At 47.8% G+C, this 22,965-nt stretch overlaps 2 protein-coding genes across 3 annotated transcripts in view; one reads left to right on the forward strand and one right to left on the reverse strand.

Moving 5' to 3' along the window:
• The window catches only part of GLRX3 (glutaredoxin 3), a 31,229-nt gene extending 28,797 nt beyond the window's left edge, over nt 1–2,432 (reverse strand). Inside the window, exon 1 of the mRNA XM_030832111.3 lies at nt 2,313–2,432. Coding sequence (XP_030687971.1) covers nt 2,313–2,401 — 89 coding nt within the window. The 5' untranslated portion in view covers nt 2,402–2,432. The remainder of the gene's footprint in view (nt 1–2,312) is intronic.
• Nucleotides 2,433–19,244: 16,812 nt separating this feature from the next.
• C16H10orf143 (chromosome 16 C10orf143 homolog) overlaps nt 19,245–22,965 on the forward strand; it is a 107,872-nt gene continuing 104,151 nt past the window's right edge. For both annotated transcript variants that reach the window (XM_030832108.2, XM_060286154.1), the window contains exon 1: nt 19,245–19,393. In XM_030832108.2, the coding sequence (XP_030687968.1) occupies nt 19,325–19,393 (69 nt within the window). In that variant the 5' untranslated portion in view covers nt 19,245–19,324. The remainder of the gene's footprint in view (nt 19,394–22,965) is intronic.

Genomic DNA, 22,965 nt, shown 5'->3' on the forward strand with positions numbered 1-22,965 from the left:
TACACGTACACAACTTAACTTCCATTACTCCTAATGTGGCTTGGAAGAGTAACTTAACTTCCACATCTGTTAAACAGCAGTAACACCCTGGGAGGTTGGGAAGATCAAACAAAACTATGCACGCACTTTGAAAACATTAAAGAATGATATTAACGTTGTTATTTTACATTATCCACAATATTCTCATATTTAGATGCTTAACTTCCACTTTCCAATTAGGTACACGATGCCTAACATCATAAGGACATAAACCTGAAACAAACAAACGCTGTCACCCTCTCTTGGATTATATGTAAGTGTTCTCTCCACCTTCATGGACAGCCCAATATGCAGGGTGCATTGTTGAAGGAAAACCTTTAGAGAAAGACGAGATTCAAATACTAACTACTGTGATGTTAAACAATGTAATGAACCTTGGTTCTTTTTCAGTAAGATAATTAGTGATTGATAAATGGTTGTTTCTCTGTTATTACAGGTGTTCTCTTATAGTTATTCCTCTGCAGGTAACACCAGCTACCATCTATTAAGATCATATAATAATAGACTGTTAAATATTTTACAAATGGGTAAAAACCTTAATTACTCTGTAAATGGGTATTAATATCCCCACTGTATAGACCAACAGAGGTCTCAGTAACATATAAACATCTGATTATTTGACTTAAGCAAAAAAATTTTCAATTCACATGAAATTTTAATACTGGGAAATGAAGATTTGTAAAGTAGACGTTAAGTAACTACATTAACAGGTACTATTTAATATTCTGAAATGCTGCCAATTTCACCAAAAGTAGCAGAGATTTGTTCCTTCCGCAGATGCCAGGCATCACTTCCTTCCCATGTGCCCATTTAAACTCATCACCACGAAAAAGGTATATTGGTTTCCGGATCATTTCAAGTACGGGCCCGTGGCAAGAATTAACATTTAAACTTTTTCAACTGTGATGTCTTAATGACTTTTTTCTTTAAAAAACGATACATAAAATCAAAAATGTGAAACACACAAAAAGCAAAAAATAGTCCTCCAGGTGATCGTGAACACTTACGAAGGGCAGGTCCAACCGAGCCCTGCTCCTTTCAAGACGCCGCCTCTGGGGCACTCCATAAGTGGGCCGCCGTAAGATGGGGGGAGCGCTGGATGAATCACCTTTCATCAATGAGTCCACGTCATTCCCTTCGCGCACCCCCCCCCCGCCCCACTCGCCCGTTTCTGGCAGTTTCCCAGCAAGACCGGAAATGCCGCAAGAGCGGCTCTGGTGAACACCTTTAACTTCAGCACGGCGGCGAAGCCAGACGGGAACTCTTCCCATCGCCGGCAACTCTCCCATCGCACCCGCACTCCGCAGCTCAGCCGCTCGCCAGCGTACTCACTACCCGCTTCCAACCGCGATCCGCTCCTGCACTCGCGCCGATACGCTTCCACTGCCAGCGAGCCCGCGCAGCCGCGCCGCCGCACGCAGAAGAGCCCGGGCGCGAAGGCGCCGCGAGGACAGGCAGCACGCGTGTCCGCTCCCACACCCCCGGGTGGGCACTGTCCTACCCCTCTCACCGCAGAGGACACTCCTGAGACCTGGTTATGAAACGTGCGCAGCGGCTCTGGGGCTGGCTCCCTGGCAATCGGCTGGCGCTCCGCCGCCCCCACCGGCCATGCCCCGAGACACCGCCCAGCCCCCGAGAGCGCGGCCAGCGGAAGCCGCGAGACCGCTGCGGAGGCCCCGTGCCCGCCCGCCGGCGCCGACTCGCAAGCTCCGGGTTTCCATGTGTTCCCCCAGGCCCGGCCTCTGCATCCCGGTGGGCCTCCTTCAAACGCCATCCCAAGGGCGAGGGGCACGTGGGCCAAGCCAGAACGGACCGCGGCTGAGCCCGTCCAGGAAACAGGAGACCCGCGTCCTCGGCCCGGACAGCGCCACACAGTGCGCTCTACCCCATCACCAACACCCTTAAACGCCCCTCGGAAAGGAGGCAGGACCTCCGACCCAGCTAGGCCTTCCTCCGCCTCCCGCCCGTGACGAAGAGGGCGGGGGCCGGGGTCTCCGTGCCCACCCCCGACCCGCGGCTGAGTCCCCGCGTCGCCGCGCCCCGGGAGGCCGGGCCGGGCGGCAGGGCGGGACCCGGGCCTCGGGGCGCCCGGAGGGCCGGGGCCGGGGGTCTGCGGTGGACCCCGCTCCCCTTCCGGGGCGGGGACCTGGCCTCGGGGTCCGGGCCGCGCCGGCCGCTCCGCCCAGGCCGGGCCGGGCGCGAGGGAGCCGGGCAGCCGTCGCGGCCGGCCCCCGCCGCCTCCCCTCATCCCTGCCGCCCGCCGCCTCGCTCACTTGGCTCTGAGGCGCAGCAGCTCCTCAAACTGCCCGGCTGAGCCGACCTCCACAACAGCAGCCGCCACCTCAACCGCCCCCGCCGCCATGCTGCCACCGCCAGACAAGAGCAATCGAGCGCGGGCGGTCGATGGGGGAGGGGCTCGGGCGGCTGCACGCGGAAGCCCCGCCCCGCCTCCGGCCCCCGCGGAAGCCCCGCCCCTCGCGCCCGCCCCGCCCTGTAGGCCCGCGCGGAAGCCGGGAGCTGGTGAAACGCGGGAGGTTGGGGCTTACCGGCGGGCCAAGTGAGAGCCCCAGGCTCCTGACCCCCGGGGCTCCGGACTGTCAAGAATCCTGGCCTCTGGGGTTCCCGGATGTCGGGGCGCCGTACGTTCCTTGCAACTCCTACGGCAGCTGTGTGTGATGTGAGTGTATGTTTAACAAAGTGAAATTTTAAGCTAAAAGGAAATTACGTAAAGGTGGGGATGGAATGGGAGGTTAGGGAAAGGGAGGTTGCGCCCTCTCCGAAACTCAACACTGACAAGGGGCTTCGAACTCGGTCCTGAAGAGCCCGAACCCGCGCCACCGCGTGGCCCGCCACCTACCCGCCGGCGGGGCCATCCCTGGGCGCAGCCAGGGCACAGCCCATCACCCACTGTGACCTCCGAGCAGCACGGCCTGGGCCGCTGGGCCGCCTCCGGCACCACGGGCCCAGCCCCAGGACCCTCTCACTCAGGTCCGCAGGCCCCACGCTCCTCTAACCTCGGGTCTTCCCTGGCTCTCCTTGGCATCGCCTAATGTTGACGCCCCAGGTAGTGTCCGCTCACCACCTTTCCACCTCCCCTGCCTATAACTCCCACACACTCTCCGGCCTGGGTAAAATTGTCCATGGTCCTAGTATCCTCAATAACCAGGGAAACCTCAGCCGCCAGCCAAGCGCCCTCCCCTGCCTCCGGAGCCCAGCATCCATCTGCCCTGGGGCCAGGGGAGTCTTTTTGGTTCTCCCCAAACTGCACCCCGCCTGCTCTCCAAAGAGCCACTCCTGGAGCTCCCATCTTACTGAAGCCATCGCTTCCACCCAGACACGTGAGGCTCCTCCTGGGGGTCCTCGGGCTCTGCACTGAGTTTGAGGGCAGGTCCCATGGATCCTCCCGTGGGTGTTAGGGCACCTATGTGCCTTCTACCACGTGCACATCTCACCGGGTTAGAACTGCACCTGTAGTCTCCACCAGCCCCGGTTCTCATCAAGGGCGGGAACTGAGTCTCTGTCCCAGTGCCTAAGTTAGAGCCAAGAACGTGGCAGGTGCTCAGTACATGCTCTCTACCTGCAGCTGGTGGAGAAGTGGGCTTGTGGAGTTTCAAAGACTTATTACAAAAAAAAAAAAAAAATTATGTAATATATTTCATTAATAATGTTTACATTGATTGCATGTTGAAATACTACTTCTGATATACTGGGTTTTGTGAAATATATTATTAAAATTAAATTTACCTCTTTCTACCTTTTAAATGTGGTTACTAGAAATGTTTAAATTACATAGGTGACTTTCATTTGTGGCTCACTTTGTATTTTCTCTTGGGCAACTCTGCTCCAGTGATTGAAAGTGGTCTTTAGTTACATATGTGCCTCATCCTGAGAAGTGGGTGTTCCTGAAGATGGTAAATTCCATTATCTAAAATGCAATAAGAGAGTGGTGAGGAACTGTTTTGTATCCTGACTTTGGTGGTAGGTACACAAACCTAAACGCACAAAATACAAAGAGTACAAGTAAAACTGGAGAAATGGAAGAAGATGGACAGATCGTATGAATATCATCATCCTAGTTGTGGTATTGTACTACAGTGTTTCAAGATGCTATCTTTGGGGAAAAGCATAGGCAGAATCTCTCTCTGTTATTTCTTATGACTGCATGTGACCCTACAATCATTTTAAAATAAAAAGGTTAGTTTTTTAAAAAACCGTAAATAAAATCTAGAGACTACTATGAAAAAATGCACCGGGAAGGGAGAAAACAGCATGTTGCAAAACAAGATGTATGCTCTGATGACCATTTTTAAACAGAATTATATGTAAATAAAACATGTAACTCCGTATAGCTAAATGTAGCATAGCAAAAGGTCTTCAGAAGGATGTTCTCCAAAGTGTTAGAAGAACTTGTGCCCAGAGAGTGAAAATAGGGAAGTTTTAAAGGGAGGACCTACACCTTTTACATTATATGCTTCCTAGTGTCACCTGCATTTTTTCTTTCTCTTTTTTTGTTTTTTAAACTTCTTTGGAGTCATTCATTGAAATGTTAGTATGTTTGGAAACACATCTGCACCAAATGTTGTACAAGAATTATATCTCTAATTTGAAGGAAGCTTACACATCAATACTAAAAACATTTCACTTGCATTTTTTTCAAAGAACATGGATGGGCTTTGTAATTTAAAAATAATGAAATTGTAATGCACTAGGGAAATGTGCAATAGTGAATCTTTTTCAAAAAATGCAAGAATCACCCATCTAATGTAACTGTTAAAAATCCTGATTTTTCCTTCTTTAAATGGAATTTGCTGAAAGCAGGATATACCAGCTAGAGAGCATGCTCCCTACCTTAAAAATAAAGTTGGGAAAACTCCCTAAAAATCTTTCCAGTTCTGCCTCCTGCCCTTTTTGCTGTTATCACTATTGATATCAACAGGCCTAATGTTCAGCAAGTGAATCTCTGAGCTTTAAAATGCTCTGATTTCACAACAAAGACCATTCCACTCAGCCCTGAGCCCAAGCCACATTTTGGGGGGCTGTCACATCTGAGTTACAGGTAGATAAGGGTGTACACAGCTATGTAGTGCTTTTCAGCTTTCCAAAGTCCTTGCTGCTTCCAGATCATGATGCAAAGACATCACTGCCTGTGTTACCAAACCAAACTTAGGTCCTCTCACCCACCCACAGTAAAGCCAATCTACTGACCCCGGGTTGTGGTGAAGGAAAGTGCAGCATTCATTGCAGGAGCCAAGCAAGGAGTCCAGGCAGCTAGTGCTTAAAAGGCCCAAACTCCCCGAAGGCTTTCAGGAAAAGCTTTTTAAAGACAGGTAAGGGAGGAGGGTTGTGGGGTGCGTGATCAGCTCGTGGACATACTTCTGATTGCTTGGTGGTGAGGTCATCGAGAGTCAACATCATCAACCTTCTGGTTCCAGCTGGTCTGGGCTCTGCGTGCTTGTGGGCAGCATGCAGTTAACTTCTTCCACCTGGCAGGGGCTTCAGTATCTGCAAAACAGCTCCAAAGACATGGCTCAGAATATTATCTATAGCCCTTGAGGAGGAACTAAAGGCCCTGGACTTTGTTTAAACTATTATTTTGTCTTGCTTGACCATTTTCCTTTCTCTCTGCATTTTCTCACTTCTCTGATTAAATTTATTCTTTGGAACTCGGGCAAGGCCTAGGAGGCTAAAGTTTTTCTGCAGACAAGAGTCAGGCAGAGGACATGGGAGGCAGGGTGCAGTTCTGTCCTGGGAAGGCCCCATAGGGCCCTGCTCAGTTACACCTGCCCCACTTTATAGCTAAGGAAATTGCCCAAAGCCACAGCAGGGAAGGGGCAGTGCCGGGACTCATTCCATGGCCTTCCCTGTCCTGCCCCCACTGCACCCCATCCTGCACGCTGCTCATACTTTGGAGAGCCCAGTCCTCTGTTTCTCTGAGCGTGTTCAGGCACAGAGGGGAAAACTCATCATTATCATACAGAACTTAGTGCATGAAGACTCAAAACCACAGGAAAGCAAGATGCTGGGGCTGATTTTGGCCTTTGTCCCCAGTGTGGGTTAATCCCAGACACTGACATTCTGCTGACCCATATATAAGCATCATTTAGCTACATCCTATACCCTCTTGGGGCAGAGGGCTCCCCCTAGGGAACCCAGTGACACTTCGTGGCCCTGGGCAGGGGCCTCTCCGGGCTCTCCGGCCCACTTGGTCAGGAACCAGGGACAGCTCTCCAAGCAGCACAGCCCTGCAAAGGATGGGGCAATTAGGTTTTGCTGAGAAGGCTGTGTGGCACCTCAGGGGCTGGGACCGTGGGGACCGGGAAGCTGAGGCTCTGGGTCCTGGCGGCTGAAGTCCTGGCCTGGCAGAGCACAAGCTTCAGAGAGGGCTGCAGGGGGCCTTCCTGGCGGCAAAGGTGCCGCACCCTGTGTCTGTGAATGGACCTCAGTTCAAAAGGGATGTGTTTGTGTGGCTGAGGTGTAATTATTTTTAACGACAGCTAACATTTCACCGCTCCTGAATGGGTGAGGAAATATTTTAGCCATCCCACGTTTGGTGACACATCATTCCCTCCTGGGCCCCAGTGTTACTCCCCAACAGGGCACAGTGCTGAGTACTAGGTGGGCACAGATAACCCAGGTGGAGAAAAACACCTGGTCGTTACAGGGGAGGATTTGGAATTGAATTCCCGCCTGGCTAGGTTTTTGTAAACACTCCCTTGAGGAGCCAAGACACACACAGGGTTTTTAATGGGCAAAGCATGGCATTAAGAAGTGTTGTTACTCAAGGAAAATGGCCAGTGCGCCCTCTCTTTTAAGAGAGACTCCTAAATCCCAGTCACTCTGCCTCCGAAGGCCGGTTGAGAATAACCCCAACTGGAGGGAATTAATTTCCTTAGGAATTTCACTGTTACAAGATTAATGGAGCCCCCTGCTGAGAAACAGTAAAACTGTAAGTACAGTAGATTTGCACCTGAAGGATACATATTTTAATTTCCGTTCTCAAGCTGCGATAACATCTTCTCGAGCTACTATAAATGGCATAAATGAGCACCCGCACGTCTGCTGAGAACCTGCCGACACAGAGCTCCTGGGGAGGAGTCCGCGCGGAGCTGGGGTGGCCCCGGGTCCCAATGCTGCGGGCTCCATCCACGTGGTGGCCCGGAGCAGGGGTCGTGGCCACGTGACCACGGCTGGGCGCAGGTCTGGAAGGGCCGAAACAAACGCCCCTCCCGGGAGCCCCAACGGGTTGACCAGAACCCCAGAGAAGAATCCCTGGACCACATTCTCGGAAGTCGACCCCCATCGGCCCGCCCTAGCCCTGCCACCCACCCTGGCACAGTCCTGCTGAGGGACCACCGGCCTGGACCGAGAGTGGGGTAACTAAGAAGTGGACAGTCTGTGTTCTGCCCCTCGGGAGCCCTCCAGGGAATTTCACCCCGCTGTCCATCAGCTTTGGCGGCCCCAAGAATGGGGCTTGGGAAGGTTGTCTCACAAACCACGTTGAGATAAACTGGACACTGGGTCCAACCAAGTGACCAGCCCTGTTCTCCTTGGCCCAAGGGCCTCCCTGGCAACTGGGATGCTACAACTATCACCCTGATAACCAAGAACTAGTCTGCGATAGGGAAGTGGGAATGGGCTGTGATGTTTCCTCTGTCAACGCTTAGGAGCCCCGCACTTGACCTTGGCAATGTCTGGCCAATTTTTTGTTCCCTTCCTTACCAGAAACTGCTGTTATTGGAAGAACTCTATGTATATGCTGGCTATAAAGGTTGTTTATGCTGCCATAGCGAGATTTTTATTGGTTGTATTTTTGCTGCACTTGCTTGAAAAATAATTATTTTCAAAGAAAAGAAGAATTACATATCCAGTAAACTACATAAGACTCGTGTTTGTTAGGGACCTCTGACAGCTCCTCACATGTGAAAAAAGGTTTCGAAGCAGTGAATGGACAATTTATGAGCAAGCTTATGTGTAAAACACATTTCAAGACGTACTCCATCTTGGCTCCACCGATAAAAATACATTTCATTTCTTTTCAGAAGTGTATGTTATCTGATGGTTTCACAGTAATCTCTTTTCCCCTAAAATAAGACAATTTGAATAAGCGTGTACCCACTAACCCAATCTAGCACTGAGTTGAACGTTTTTGGGTTGCTATAGGGCAAAAAAAAAAAATGTGACCACCTCCCATAAGGTGCTCTCTAGAAGAAATATATTTATAGAAAATGTAGTTCACAAATCTTGATCTAATTGCTACAATATTCAAAAGCTCTTTAGTCAAAATAATTTTTAAACACGTTTCTAGTTGTTGACAATTTATCAGGGAAAATTCATCTTGAGAGTTGACTACCCATTTTCCATCCCCTGCATCAATTCTAATGTGTCTTCCACAGAAGACCAGCCAGGGCGGCAGGTGAGGATTGTAGAGCCAGTTTCCAGGCTGTAGGTGGCACCAGCCGCTTCTTCAGGCTGGGGAAGGAGCATCCTTTGTTGAGTGGTTTCTTTATTCAACCTGGAGACGTCACAATTCAGAATTAACACAAACTGATGCTCTATCTATAGAGGTTCTTCTGATCCACCAAAAACGTGCTTTACCCTGACTTGCCAATTTTTAACACCTCCTGCCTTCTCAGTTCGATTGGCAGTGTATTTGAGGTCCTGTAAGATGTACCAAGTCTGTGCTGTACATATGAAAGCCGCTAGTATGGGGTTGGAGGGAAGGGTCATGTGCAGAGAGAGAGAAGGAAAAACTTACACATACACTGCCACATACATCTTTGCCTACCTGAAGTTTCAGTTTTCCATGTGATCACCCGGAAGAAGATTCCATGGCACTTTGCTGATCACGAGTGTACATAGTCACTGTGTATGTTTGTATGCAGCTGTGTGTTGTCTTGAGTCAAACGTTTTACATATAAACAGCGTTTTGTGTGTGTGTGTGTGTGTGTGCGCGCGTGTGTGTCTATGTATTTATTCTCCAGGTCCATTTGGAGTCAATTTTCTGCTTGTATTTGTAATTCTTGTTTCAAATTTGAGAAACTGAGGATACAAATGAGTTTGCCTTGGTGTCACAAACAAGATCACTTGTAAAATGAGGGGTAATTCTTAAGAGAACTAAGAAGTTCTAACCAGGCAAGCTCCTTTGGGCCGTGTGGCTCCAAGATGTCACGTCTCAAAGAGAATCCTTCCACCTAGGCTTTTGAGTTCACAGGTCCTCTGTCCCGCTGACCTTGGCACTCTCACAGGCTGCTTTTGCCTGGAGATGTCATGTCACAGAGTGGATGTCTGGAGTGTCCAGCAAACACCGTGAGCAGAGCTGTCCCTTCCTTGCCAACTTTAAATTCTTTCCTCTAGAACCAAACAAGAAAGGAAAAAAGCAAACCACTGATTTTTAGATGATGCATAGGCGCTATTGCCCTGTAGTACGTATATAAAATAAATGGGTCAGTCTTTCATGTTCTCTTGATGAAGTAACTAAACCTCCATGGTTGTGTCTCTTCACCAGAGTAAAGCAAAAACTTGGTGGTGACTCCATTAGCCTAAGTTTAAGTTAGTATCTATTATTTGCTCATTTGTATGAAATACACTTCACTATTTTAATCAGAACAAATATCTCATGTAAAAATGTCGATGCCAACATGACCTTTAGACCTTCCAGCTATGACATACATTCTTTTCTCAGTTCATATCTGTTGAACTAAGAAATGAATAACAGGAGATACAGAGGGGGAAAGTCTCCTTCCTATGATAAGAGGCAGAAGTGGGGGACCCTAAACTGGCTAACCCTTTATGGCGTGGACCTGAAGGAGAAAGCAACACGTCTGGCCGATTCTGCACGGACACGACACACCAGCTCTGCCAGGCACTGAGCCGTCAGAAGTCAGGCTGCGGCTGCCCTGAGGGCTGAGATGGAAGAGGCAAAGCTCCCGGGGCGTCAGGTAGGTCTTCAGTCTCAGCCTGCTACCCTCACACCCCCAGCCCCTCTACACGGGAGGCCCCAGCTCCTAAACTGCTGTGTTTATTCCTATTGCCCCAAACTCTCAGGCCTTTCTCCCCAACGGGTAAGGACCAGGAAGATGCTCTCGCCCACTTGGATGAAATGCTGCTTCTCTGGTTTCCGCATGTTCTCTGTCACTGCATCACAGCTAGAAATGACTGGGTACACTTCACATGGATTCTGGGCCCTGTTTTTTTTTCTCCCATTGAATCAGGTTATTATATCATTCCTTACTCAGGACAGAGTTATTATCGGGCATAACTGTATTTACCCTACAGATATATGTCCTTTTATGATGGGACATAAATATTAATAACAGTGTTCTGGAATTCCTGTCCACTAACACAGCAGGGGGGAGCCACATTCTGAGGAATCCCGAGGCCTGCTCCGATCCTTAAATGAAATGTTCTGTTTTAAGGGATGGCTATAAAAATCTTTAACACTATTTAGCAATCTCTTTGGAGGGGTTTGTCTCTTATTTACCGGAAGATATAGTATGTGAGTTTGTGTGCCTTTGCTTTCGTTTTATAATTTCAAATAGTCAGAAAATATGGCATCTGCTGGCAATCAGTTTATTTTGATAGATAAAAAGGGGTTAATAAAAACCCCTTAGAAATAAAAAGAAGGTGACTAGTAATACATCTTTCATGGTGCTTTCTTCCAGCTGTGCATAAAGAGAGCAAGCTTTTTTACTTCTCCCCAGTAAGTCTTCTCCCCTTATTTTCTCTACCTACCGAGTCATTTATAATCATTATTTCCAACCCACATACTAACGCGGCCTCAGTCATATTTCCACATCCTGGGGGTTTCTCCTTACTATATTGTGAGAGCTGAGGGGCAAAAACACCTTATAATTTACATGAAAATACATGCCAAAAATGGATTCTCAAACATAGCCAGTGTGACTTCATATACTTGCAAATAAAAAAATCTTAGGATGAAATATAAAACATCATGCTAAAATTTTAACCTATTGTGGAAACATAGTGTCTCATAGGAAGTACACTGGTGTCTGGCACTTAACAATCATTACCCAGCGATTAGAAGCAGGGGTAGGTTAAAATGAAATACAGTTACTACTTTCTGTTCGAACCTAAAGCTATTGCTTTTAGAAGGCGCGTTTGTGGTTTATTAATATTTCAATTTTTCTACGGCACCTGTTTAGCAGACTATAAAATCCTGGCCTGCGGCGTAAAGCAAGTGTTTACAGTTCCATTATGGGATGGACGGGGGCACATATGTTATACTGTATCATACAAATCTCTGACTTGCACTGGTCATAACGTCTTTCAAATAATTATCTATTTTTGATCATCCCTGAAGAGCATATTTACAATGTCAGGAAATAATATAGGGAAATGGCTCAGATCACAAAGGTCTCCATGTAGAGATATTATTTTGAAAGTTGAAAATGATGGGTTATTATTATTGTTATTCTTATTTGCCTTAATGAAATATTCCTGGATCATTATAAGGATTGCATTTAGAAAAATCTTATACTGAGTCTTGCCATAAAAAAAGTAATAACCTGAGTTAAAATGACGTGGGAACAAAACCATGACCCTTAGGAAGATGAACATGCGCTGACTTTCTGGAGAGACAGGCATCCTTCAGATTACCCGTCTTGGGATGGAGCAGCTGTCCACGGCGCGTGGGCCCTCAAGTCACCTGTGTACTGTTGAGCTGAAGACCAAGGCAGAAGATGCAGGCAGAGCGTGGGGACCTGCAGGCAGTCCTGACCAGCCACTCTTCAGTAACACTTTGACTGTGGCCCAGAAGCATAAGATGTAATCACCGAGACAAGAGGTGGACTAGTGCACGGCTTGTGCACTCTGTTCTTCCTTGTCCCATTTAAAATCCCAGCGATGTTAGATGTCTTTAGCTAAAAACAGCCCAGAGGGGCCAGGAGGGCAGGGGCACCTGTCTTGAGGCCTCCCTGGGCTGTGGCTGGAGCTGATGCCACACAGCTACCTCTGCTGAACTCATTCATTCATTGGCCTAGCTCTGAGTACTCACGCTGGGTCCCGCCTGTGCTGGGCGCTGGGGACACAGATTCTCAAGAGGAGAAGCCCTTGGCCACACACTCCCGTTCATGAACCACTTCGAATGCAAAGGTGGGTGATCAGAATAAAGATTATTCATGTCCGGGTGCAGCAGAGGCTCACCTTGAGGAAGCCGACTGGGACTCTGTACCTGCCAGCAGCGTCTGGAAAATTGTGTGGTGAAATTAAGGCCCTTGGGGCAACTAGCAGAGCCATTTTGTTTGTTGAACTGTTGTTTGTTTGTTTGATCAAACTCACGAGGTTTGCAGCTTAACAAGGAGGCTTTCCACCAGAACCAAAGGCAAGGCGTGCAAAAGGGTAAGAAATCCGGACAGAGTTGTGTCTGAATCCAGGTCTGCCCTTCAACCTTTTGCAGCCCTGGGCACTGCAGGCAACATCTCTGAGCCTGATGTTTCTCTGTTCCTTTATCTGAACATGAAGACAGCCCAAGCCCTGCTGTGTTGCTGGGAGGATGAAGTGAGATCAATGTTGCAAAATTGACCACTAAAGTCTGTTAACGCCCAGTGTATGGTTATTTCCTGAGTGCCAACTGCAGGCCTGCATCTGCCCAGTGGAGAACAGTCCTCCTGGAGGGGATATGGAACATCAATGGATAAAAAAAGAAAGCTTCCCACCATCAAGGCATGAGTGCCCTGAGGGACCGGAATCAGGCAGATGGGGTGGGGGCGGGGTGGGCTCGGCTTCTCTCCGGAGGGACAGTTCCCTCGGCCTCTGAAAAACAAGAAGGAGAGCTGTTGCAGTTTAGGGAGAAGTGTTTCCAGGCAAAGACGATAACCGACATTGTCATATAATGTCTAAAGAAACTGTGAATTTCAAAGGAAAAAAATAACCTATTCTAGTGCCCAAAGTAGTTCTGGGAATTTTTTTAAAATAAGAGGGCAAGAAGGAAGGGAAAGAGCATTTATTAAACACTTATTATGTGCCAGGCTATGTGTTTCTGGAGATATGCATGTATATAGATACACTATATATATTCTCTGTTACATGCCAACAAGATAAGCAGAGGTAGTCATCTTTTAGAGAGGTCACTAAAGATTTAAAGGAGGAAGGTTAAGTCAATGGAAGAGTAGAAGTAATGACCTTGCAACAGTTGAATCAAAACTGTTTCTGGCCCCCTCCTCACAACACATACACAGACACAGACGCGCAAGACACATGCGCATGGGCACAACCCATCTGAGGGAAGCGGAGCTGCGCATGTTATTAAAGACAACCCCCAGCTACTCCATGAAGCTCTGACTTCCCTGGAAGGCTTTATTCCTATTTTACAGATGAGGAAACTGAGGGTCAGGAATGAACACTCCCCCCAGCACACCTCACTTGTTAAGCGAACAAAACCTCTCCACAAACTTCCTGGACTCCGATTGGTCGGTCCAGTGCTCGGCTGGGAAAGACTAGAGATTCCTCATTCCAGCTACAGTGAACTGCGGGCTTGCCAAGTACCACGCATCACGCTGGGCACTATACAGACGGTGTCTCACTGTAAACTCGGAGCACTCCACTGTAGGAGGCACCGTTTATATATATATATTTAAAGCTGAGGAATCAAAGCAGCTTGCCCAGGTGCTGGAAATTGACCAGGTGGAATCGGAGCTCAGGTACCTTCCTCTGAGAGCCGCTTTCCCTGTAGGTGGTGTGCAAGGTGACTGGAAGTGGTGCACAGAGAAACAACTTTTCTTTTAATAGTTAACTTTTATTTATTTTTATTGTGGTAAAATACACAGAACATAAGATGACCATTTTAATCATTTTTAACTGTACAGTGCAGTGGCATTAAGCACAGTCACATTGCTGTGCAACCATCACCACCACCGGTGTCCAGAACTCTGTTCATCTTCCTAATTGAAACTCTGCCCCGCTTAAACACCAACTCTTCATTCCCCTCCCTCAGCCCCTGCTGCTGCCTGTCTGTGAGTCTGACTACTCTGTCCCCTCCCCCAGCCCCCAGGAGCCACCCTGCAGCTGTCTGTCTGTAAGTCTGACTACTCTGCTATTTAATAGAAGTGGAATTGTATTGTACCTGTCCTTCTGTGACCCACTTATTTCATTTCACATAATGTCCTCAGGGTTCATCCACGTTGTAACCTGTGTCAGAATTTCCTTTCTTTTAAAGACTGAATAATATCCCATTGTATGGATGGACTGCATTTTGCTTATCCATTCACCCATCTATGGTCACTTGGGTTGTTTCCACCTTTTGGCCACTGTGAATAGTACTGCTATGAACATAGGTGGTCAAATCCCTTCTTTCCATTATTTAGTGTGTATACTCAAAAGTGGAATTGCAGGATCATATCATAATTTTATGTTTAACTTTTTGAGGAAATACCATACAGTTTTTAATAGTGGCTGCACCATTTTACCTTCTTGCCTTCTCCCCTCGAACAGGGGTCCCAGTTCCCCCACATCCTAGCTAACACTTGTTTGTTTGTTTGTGTTATAATAGCCCTCCTAATGCAGGGGTCCCCAATCCCCAAGTCATGGACCGGTGCTGGTCCGTGGCCTGTTAGGAACCGGGCCACACAGCAGGAGGGGAGCGGTGGACAAGTGAGCGAAGCTTCCTCTGTATCTACAGCCGCTCCCCATCGCTTGCATTACCTCCTGAGCTCCACCTTTTGTCAGATCAGCGGCAGCAGTAGATTCTCGAAGGAGTAGGAGCTCGAACACTACTGTGGACTGCACGTGCAAGGCATCTAGGTTGCACGCTCCTCATGAGCATCTAATGCCTGATGATCTGAGGTGGAGCTGAGGCGGTGATGCTAGCACTGGGGAGCGGATGCAAATACAGATCACCATTAGCGGAGAGGTTTGACTGCACAGACACCATAATAAATCAACTGCTTGCAGACTCATATCAAAACCCTATCAGTGAGCGGCAAGTGACAGTTAAGCCGCATCTTACAGAGTAGACTGGATATAAGCAACACACTTTGGGTGTCACTGCCTCCCATCACCCCCAGATGGGACCATCTAATTGCAGGACAACAAGCTAAGGGTTCCCACTGATTCTGCATTATGGTGAGTTGTATAATTATTTCATTATATATTACAATGTAATGAAAATATAAATAAAGTGCATAATAAATGTAATGTGCTTGAATCATCCCCAAACCATCCCCCACCTCCCTGGTCCATGGAAAAATTGTGTTCCATGAAACCGGTCCCTGGTGCCACAAAAGTTGGGGACCCCTGTCCTAATGGATATGAAGAGGCATTTCATTTGGTTTTTAAAGAATTTTTTTTTAAAGAATTTTTTTAAATTAATCAATTTGTTTATTTTTATTTTTGGCTGCCTTGGGTCTTTGTTGCTGCACACAGGCTTTCTCTAGTTGCAGTGAGCAGGGGCTACTCTTCGTTGCGGTGCACAGGCTTCTCATTTTGATGGCTTCTCTCGTTGGCTCCTCTTGTTGCAGAGCACGGGCTCTAGGCACGCAGGCTTCAGTAGTTGTGGCTCGCAGGCTTAGTTGCAGCATGTGGGATCTTCCCAGACCAGGGCTTGAACCTGTGTCCCCTGCATTGGCAGGCAGATTCTTAATAGCAGCACCACCAGAGAAGTCTCTCTCATTTGATTCTGATTTGCATTTCCCTAATGATTAGTGATGCTGGGCACCTTTTCATGGCCATTTGTATGTCATCTTTGGAGAAACGTCTATTCCAGTCCTTTGTTTTTTAAACAAGTTGTTTGTTTTTTGTTGTTGAGTTGTAGGTGTTCTTTTTTTTACTAAAATTTTATTTATCTATTTTTGGCTATGCTGGGTCTTCGCTGCTGCACACGGGCTTTCTCTAGCTGTGGCGAGCAGGGGCTACTCTTCGTTGCAGTGTGTGGGCTTCTCATCGCGGTGGCTTCTTTTGTTGTAGCACACAAGCTCTAGGCATGTGGGCGTCAGTAGTTGCGGTGCACGGGCTTAGTTGCTCTGTGGCATGTGGAATCTTCCCGGACCAGGGACCAAACCCGTGTCCCCTGCATTGGCAGGCAAATTCTTATCCACTGCGCCTCCAGGGAAGCCCCTGTAGGTGTTCTTTATGTGTTGTGGATGTTAACTCCTTATCAGATATATAATTTGCAAATATTTACTCCATTTCTTGGGTTGCATTTCACTGTGTTAATAGTGTCCTTTGATGCACAAAGGTTTTACATTTTTATACAGTTCAGTTTATCTAATTTTTCTTTTGTTGACTGTTTTTGGCATCATATGCAAGAATCCAATGTCATGAAGCTTCCTCCTGTTTTCTTCTGTTAATGTATTTAACGTATTAGAATAACAAGTCCTTTAAACTATCACTTTATAGATATTTTGTATTATTTTTAAAGTCTTAAATTTTAAGATATTAAGAATTTAAATATACTAGGTAAATAATAGAAGAGGTTTAGTATACATCTTTCGGTTGGTACCCAAATGACTGATGTGTGGTAAATAGTGTGATAAGCTAAACTGCGTCCTTCTAAATATACCAATTGTGTTAAAGAAAAAAGTAATCATGACACTTGTTAAAGAATGATAAGGCAGACTTTACTCAGGGGGACCCCACTGTGACAGGTATAGTGACTACTGAAATGGGCTTTTGCAGGAGTGGAGAGATTGGGCTCAACTCTAAATACAAGGGAAAGTGGTAACTTATAGCCAAGGAGCATGGCGGGGTGGGGGAGTGGGGTCAGTGGATGGAAAATTTCTACGAGGAAACATCAAGGGTAAGAAGAGATTCTAGCTAAACTAACCTAGCAGCATTCTTGCTGAAAGCAGGCCACCATGACCAGACAACCCCTGGGGGATGTTGGATGAGAAGCCCAATCAGAAACCAAGGCTGGGGGCTTCTGGCTAAGTTGCCTTAGCAAGATTCTTGCTGAAACTGGAAAATGCAGGGATGAACACGGGAGCCCAAAGGTCAGAGCCTAGTTGATAAGAGATTTCAGAGGAACCTGAGTAGTTTGGTCAAGGAGACCATCTGTCACTACTTCAGGGACCAAGCGTTTGTACCCCCATTACCCAAACAGTTGGCTCAAGCATCTGAAAAAGCAGCCTTAGGTGCAAAGAACAGTGAAATTGAAACTGGACGACAAAGCGGGTCATTTAATCTCAACTGCAAGACACATACATGCAAAGTTTTTAAAGTAGAGGTAGTAATACAGGTCCACAGCAGTACTTTATTTTCAATTCTGAAATGCAAAAAGTTCTAAAACTTAGAAGTTTCCCCCTAAGTTTGGAGCAAACTCATTGGAACTAACATAAGACTATAGCCTTTATATATCACACTTCGGGTTAATATTTGTGAATATTCACACATTTTTGCTGCAGAAATATTGTCTTTGATTTATGCTGTTCCAGATCCCGCTGAAGGTGTTTCATGCAGTATGCATACTGCCCTTTAACACAGAATCCAAAAAATTTTGAATTCCAAAACATCTGGCCCCAAGGTCCCCCACCCCCATCTTTATTGAGCTATAACTGACATCTGTCATTTAGGTTTACTGTGTACAATGTAATGATCTGATATATGTATATACTGCAAAATGATTACTACAGTCAGGTAAGTTAACACATCCATCACATAGTTACGTTTTGTGTGTGTGTGTGTTGTGTGAGAACTTTTAAAATCTACTCTCTGATCATCTTTCAAATATATAAAGAAAACAGGATTGCTAACTATAATCACCATGCTGTATATTACACACCCAGAACTTAATCACCTTGTAACTGGAAGGTCCCAAGGTTTTTGATACAGGATTAACTAGTAGTCCTAGAAGTACTAGTAGTAGAATTGAGCACTTAGTTTGTGTCAGGCATTGTTCTAAGCACTTTACATTTAATCCTCCCAATACCAGAAGAGTCATCATCTTTTATAAATGAGAAAACTGATGTGATTAGCTACTTAATTTGCTGAATATCCTGCAGAAAGTAGCCCAGCTGAGTAGGGAGTCATGCTTTTCACCACAACGGGTAAGGACAAGTCTTTGTGACAAAAGATGCCTCCAATTGAAGCAAAATGGTAAATTTACAGTGACTCAAATAACAGAGACAAGACAAGACGTCTGGAGATTGGTGGTCAGCTGGTTTGGGGTTGGTTCAGAAGCTCACATTGTTAGAGCCTGGATGCCTTCCTACTTTTCACTCAGTTTCCAACCAGCTACCCTCATGGTGATAAGAAGGCTGCAGCAGCTCCAGGGAGCTTCCACTGGCAACAACAGCAGGAAGGAACTAAGCCCCCAACCATCCAGCCCCTTTTTTAAACAGTAAGGAACATCTGTCCCAGAGCCAGCCATGCCCCTAACAGACCCACTAGCCAATCACCGTCAAAGGACTGGCTTATACTAATTTTAGTTAACCAGAAAGGACCTCGGGCTCGGCGCTTTGGTGCAGAAGCCGGTGCGGCTCCGCGGTGGGGTACTGGGGCCGGCCGAGCCTGAGCACGCTCCAGCCTGGACAGGTCCCTCGGCTCCCTGAGATGAGGGCAGTGCAGCTCCGCACAGCACTGGGTCGGGGGTGCGATGCCCACGGTTTGGGGACTGCTCACAGAGGGAATCCCACCCCACGACGGCGCGGACAGCAAGGCCTCGGTTTCCCCTTCCGCACAGCCCAAAGGCCCCGGCAGCTCAGGCCTGCTGCCTCAGAGAAACGGGTGCTCCCGGGGCCTCCAGACGAGAAGCTACCGTACAACGAGCAAACTCGGCAGGAGGCCACTGCGCGGTCTCGCAGCAACCGGGGGCCCACTCCCGCCCGGAAGTTGAAGCTGCATCCCCGGGACTACATCTCCCAGAGACGCCAGAGCTTCTCCCAGCTGATAAGGCCCGCTGCGCCTTCTATCAGCCAACCAGCCACAGGAAGACGGCCGCAGACTGGGCTCGGAGACCAATCACAAGAAAGGAGGCGGGCGCTCCTCCAGCCGGTCCAGGGTCTGTAGTCGAATCGTGACGAAACCCTAAGAGTAGGTTCTTTGGAGCCCCACGGCCGACTCAGTGATCGGAGAAGTGACGTTCAGCCCTCTTCCCGAATCAATGACCTGAGGCAAACGTCCCCTCGTCTCCTCAAGGCTCTGGCCTCCGCTACTCAGGCCTGTCGCCTGGGCCCGCCGGGTCTCAAGGGTTCCTTGCGGCGCCCCGCCCCCAGCCCCTCATTGGCTCCCTCGGGGCACGTGGGTGAAGAGGGCGTGGTCGCGGCGGCGTGGCCCGGCGGCGGCACCTTGCAGCCTGTGGGCATGAGAGGCTGGGCGGCCTCGGGCCTGGGCCCGCATGGACCCCCTGGCGCTGGGCCGGTGGCGACGGCGGAGGCCAGAGGAGCTGCAGGTTCCGGGGGACGCGGTGAGTCCCCCGGGGCCTGGGCCTTAGGAATGGGAAGGCGGCGGCTCTCGGCGGGCCACCACTGGGCCTCGCGTCTTCTGGCGCCCTGCCTGGGAGGAGGCCCGGCCGGAGCGGGCCACGCGCACCTGCTGGGGCGGAGCGTAGTGGGCGGGGCCGCCCCTCAGACCGCGCCTGCGCAGAGATGCGAACCCGGGCGCTCAGGAGCACTGGAGACGTAGGGTCCCTCAGATGTGCGCGGGGCTCCCTGCAGGGTCTCGATGTCTAGGTCAGGGGGGTGTCCTGCGTTCTGCACGCCGCTGTTCCTAAGTCACGCCTCCACGTGCAGGCGCTGGACTGGGTGTGGTATGGGTGCCAGGTGAGTAGACACGCCAGTCCTTTGCTGTGAGAGAGCAGGGTAAGAGGTGATCAGTAAGGGGGGCCAGGGCCTAATCAAGCTGGGGTGGGAGGGTAATCGGGTCTGTGTGAGGCTTGAAGGGGAAACAGTGTGGGTAGGAAGCGCGTAGGCTTTTAGGGAACTGAAAGAAGTCCTGTGGGACTGGAGCAGGAGTGCAGGGCCTCTGAGCTGCGCTCTTGTGTAACACCTCTGCCTGCGAATTGCTGTTTCTCACTTCATCTCGTTTATTTCCTTCTAAGAGCAGCAAGGATCTGCTACCATACCGTGCTTCTTAATTGTTTGTCCGCTTCTTCTGGACCTACGGGCTCCGTAAGCACGGGGTGTGCCTTCTGAGTTAATGCAGGCAACGTTTTTCTCATGTTTTGCACAGCGTAGCAGGAGTGACGAGCTTTCTACTCTGCAGCATGTTTCCTCACCACCCACTGCCTGACCACGAGCCAGTATCACTTATGTTCTGTCACAGTGGCGCCCCACTCCCTTGTGCCATATTACAGGGCATAGGTTAAGCTTGTGTAACAGAGGGACTTCAAACCACATTGGCTCAAACCGGATGGAAGTTTGATTCTCCCGTACATTACAGTATGGAGGTGAGCCCAGGGCCGTGGAACACAGAGCCGCTAAATATAAGTATGGGACTGGTGGTACCCAGATCAAAGACATCCAAGGACTCAGTTTCCTTTTGTCCGTGGCTTCACCACTCCCTGGGTGTTGTCCTCCAGACAGTGGGAAGTAAATAGTAGAATGACACGATCATACTGACATTTAAAGAGCTAACTCTTTCCACAGAGCAGCTTTGTGGGAAATGAAAGGGATAGTGGTCAGAGGGGAGGCCAGGAATAAATAGATCGTGAGAGGCGACAGAGGTTCAGACAGAGGGGAGTGAGATGGTGACAGTACACAGACTTGGCTGTATATTTTGGAGGAAGAACTGTCAGGTCTTGCTGGTGGAGTGGATGTGGAAGGAAATATAAAGGGAGGAGTCCAGGTGACTCCCAGGGTTGTGACTTGAGCACCCAGATATGCAGTGGTGCTGTCATTGAGGAAAGATTGACGTGTGACTGCAGGAGAAAATGAGGAATTCCTGTTAGGCCACACTGAGTTGTGTGTCTTAGAGACATTTAGCAGAGATGTGGCAGATACTGCCAGTCCTTGAGCGGCTACCATGTGGGTTATCAGTTTCACAACAATCCGTTATTATACCCGTATTACCAATGAGGAAACTCAGGTACAGAGAGGTTAATCAACTGGCCTAAGGGTATACAGCTAGCAAGTGGTGGCAGTAGGTCTTAAACCCCACTGTCTGCCTCCAGAGCCTGTGTTCTTAACCACTGGGCTATACAGCTTCCCATGGGGGGCTTGTGGAACTAAAACATGGGACTTCAAAACGAAGTCCTAAATTGGCCATAAAATGATGAAAAGTGTGATGCCATGGGCTGTCAGGGGTGGGGAGCCGGAGGTCACTATTGATCAGAGGGAACAGGAAGGGCTTAATGGAAGAGACCTTGAGTGATCTTTCAGACTGGAATTGCTGAAATTAAACACCCAGGTTGAGGCTACAACACTTCCTGATTGTGACCAAAGAAGGATGAGGTGGTATCTTATTGCTGTGGTGTATATAGCCTCCTAATTTGATAAAGTTCTTGTTTATGTTGTATTGTGTCCTAGTCTTTGATCTAATAATCCAGATTGAGTTCAATTAAGTAGCCAAGCTCTTGTCCCAAGTTTTCCATTCTCTCTCACACACACACCCCCCCTTCAGAATTTGGTCACTCAGGAAGTGCAGCTCCTTTCCTACCTCTAGGTAGGACAGCCTAGTGGCCTTACACCCTGTGCATTAAAACCAGCCGTGGAGTTAGGAGCTACAGCCACCAGAACCCATCTCTGGGATGAGTGAGTCTCATGAACCAGAGTCAGGTGCCTCTCCTGTAATCTTGTTAGTGTCCTGATCATGGTAAGGTTGGCTAATGTGGTAACACGTGTAGCAGTTAAATATCAGTAGTGATTATCGTTTCCGTTGGGTCGCCGTTTTTTGAGCATCTATTGTGTATCAGGAACTGTTCTAGGCTCTGGAAGAAGAGACGTGAGGTCCTTGCCTAGGTTGACCCCGTGACTCGGGGCATCCAGTGCCTGGCTCCTTTCAGTCCCTGCCCACCACACTCACCTTTCCTTTAAGAATAGAAGTTTCTGCCTAGAACACCTGAAGATTCATGGCTACTCAGCCTTTCATCTCCCTGAAGACTCTCCTTCCATAAAAGCTCTGTAAAGAGCAAGTTCTCTAGGCAGAGCATACCTGGGCTCACGTTGAATTGATATTTTTTTCTGGTTTAATCTGAGGTGATCCAAGATCCCCTTTCCCAGCTTTTGGTTCCTAGGGATAAGTGGCCATTTCCTGTGTTGTAATTTCTTTCCATTCTTTGTCAATGTCCTTTAGAAATAAAATAGAAGGATACATTAATTGATTGGCTATTGCAGGGTTTTTTGCCTATAATTTTTCTTTCTTTTTATTTATTTTTTAACATTATTGGGGTATAACAAACTACAAGTACTTAAAGTGTACAATTTGGCTTTTTGGCTATTATAAATAATGCTTTTATGAACATGTTCAAGTTTTTGTATAGACATATATTTTTATTTCTCTTGGGTATATACCTAGTGGTGGAAATTCTGGGTCATATGGTAACTCTCTAACCATTTGAGGAACTGCTAAATTGTTTTCCAAAGTGGCTGCCACATTTTACATTCCCACCGGCAGTGTATGAGGGTTTCAGTTTCTCTGCATCATCACCAACACTTAGTCTGCTTTCTAAATTGTAACCATTCTAAGTGGATATGAAGTAATACCTCTTTGTAGTTTTGATTTGCATTTTCTTGATAACTAATGATGTTGAGCATCTTTTCATGTGTTTCTTTGGCTATTTGTATATCTTTGGAGAAATGTCTGTCAGATCCTTTGCGCATTTTTAAATTGGGTGGTTGTCTTTTTATTATTAAGTTGTAATAGTTCTTTGTATATTTTAATACCAGTCCCTTATTGGATACATGATTTTCAAAATTATTCTATTTCATACCCCAGTATTTTTCCTAAAAGTCATAGTTTTAGCTTTTACATTTAGATCTACGTTCCATTTCAAGTTAATTTTTATATATGGTGTGAGGTAAGGTTCCAACTTCATTCATT

This window comes from Globicephala melas, chromosome 16 (genome assembly GCF_963455315.2).
Source record: "Globicephala melas chromosome 16, mGloMel1.2, whole genome shotgun sequence".
NCBI classification, from domain to species: Eukaryota; Metazoa; Chordata; class Mammalia; order Artiodactyla; family Delphinidae; genus Globicephala; species Globicephala melas.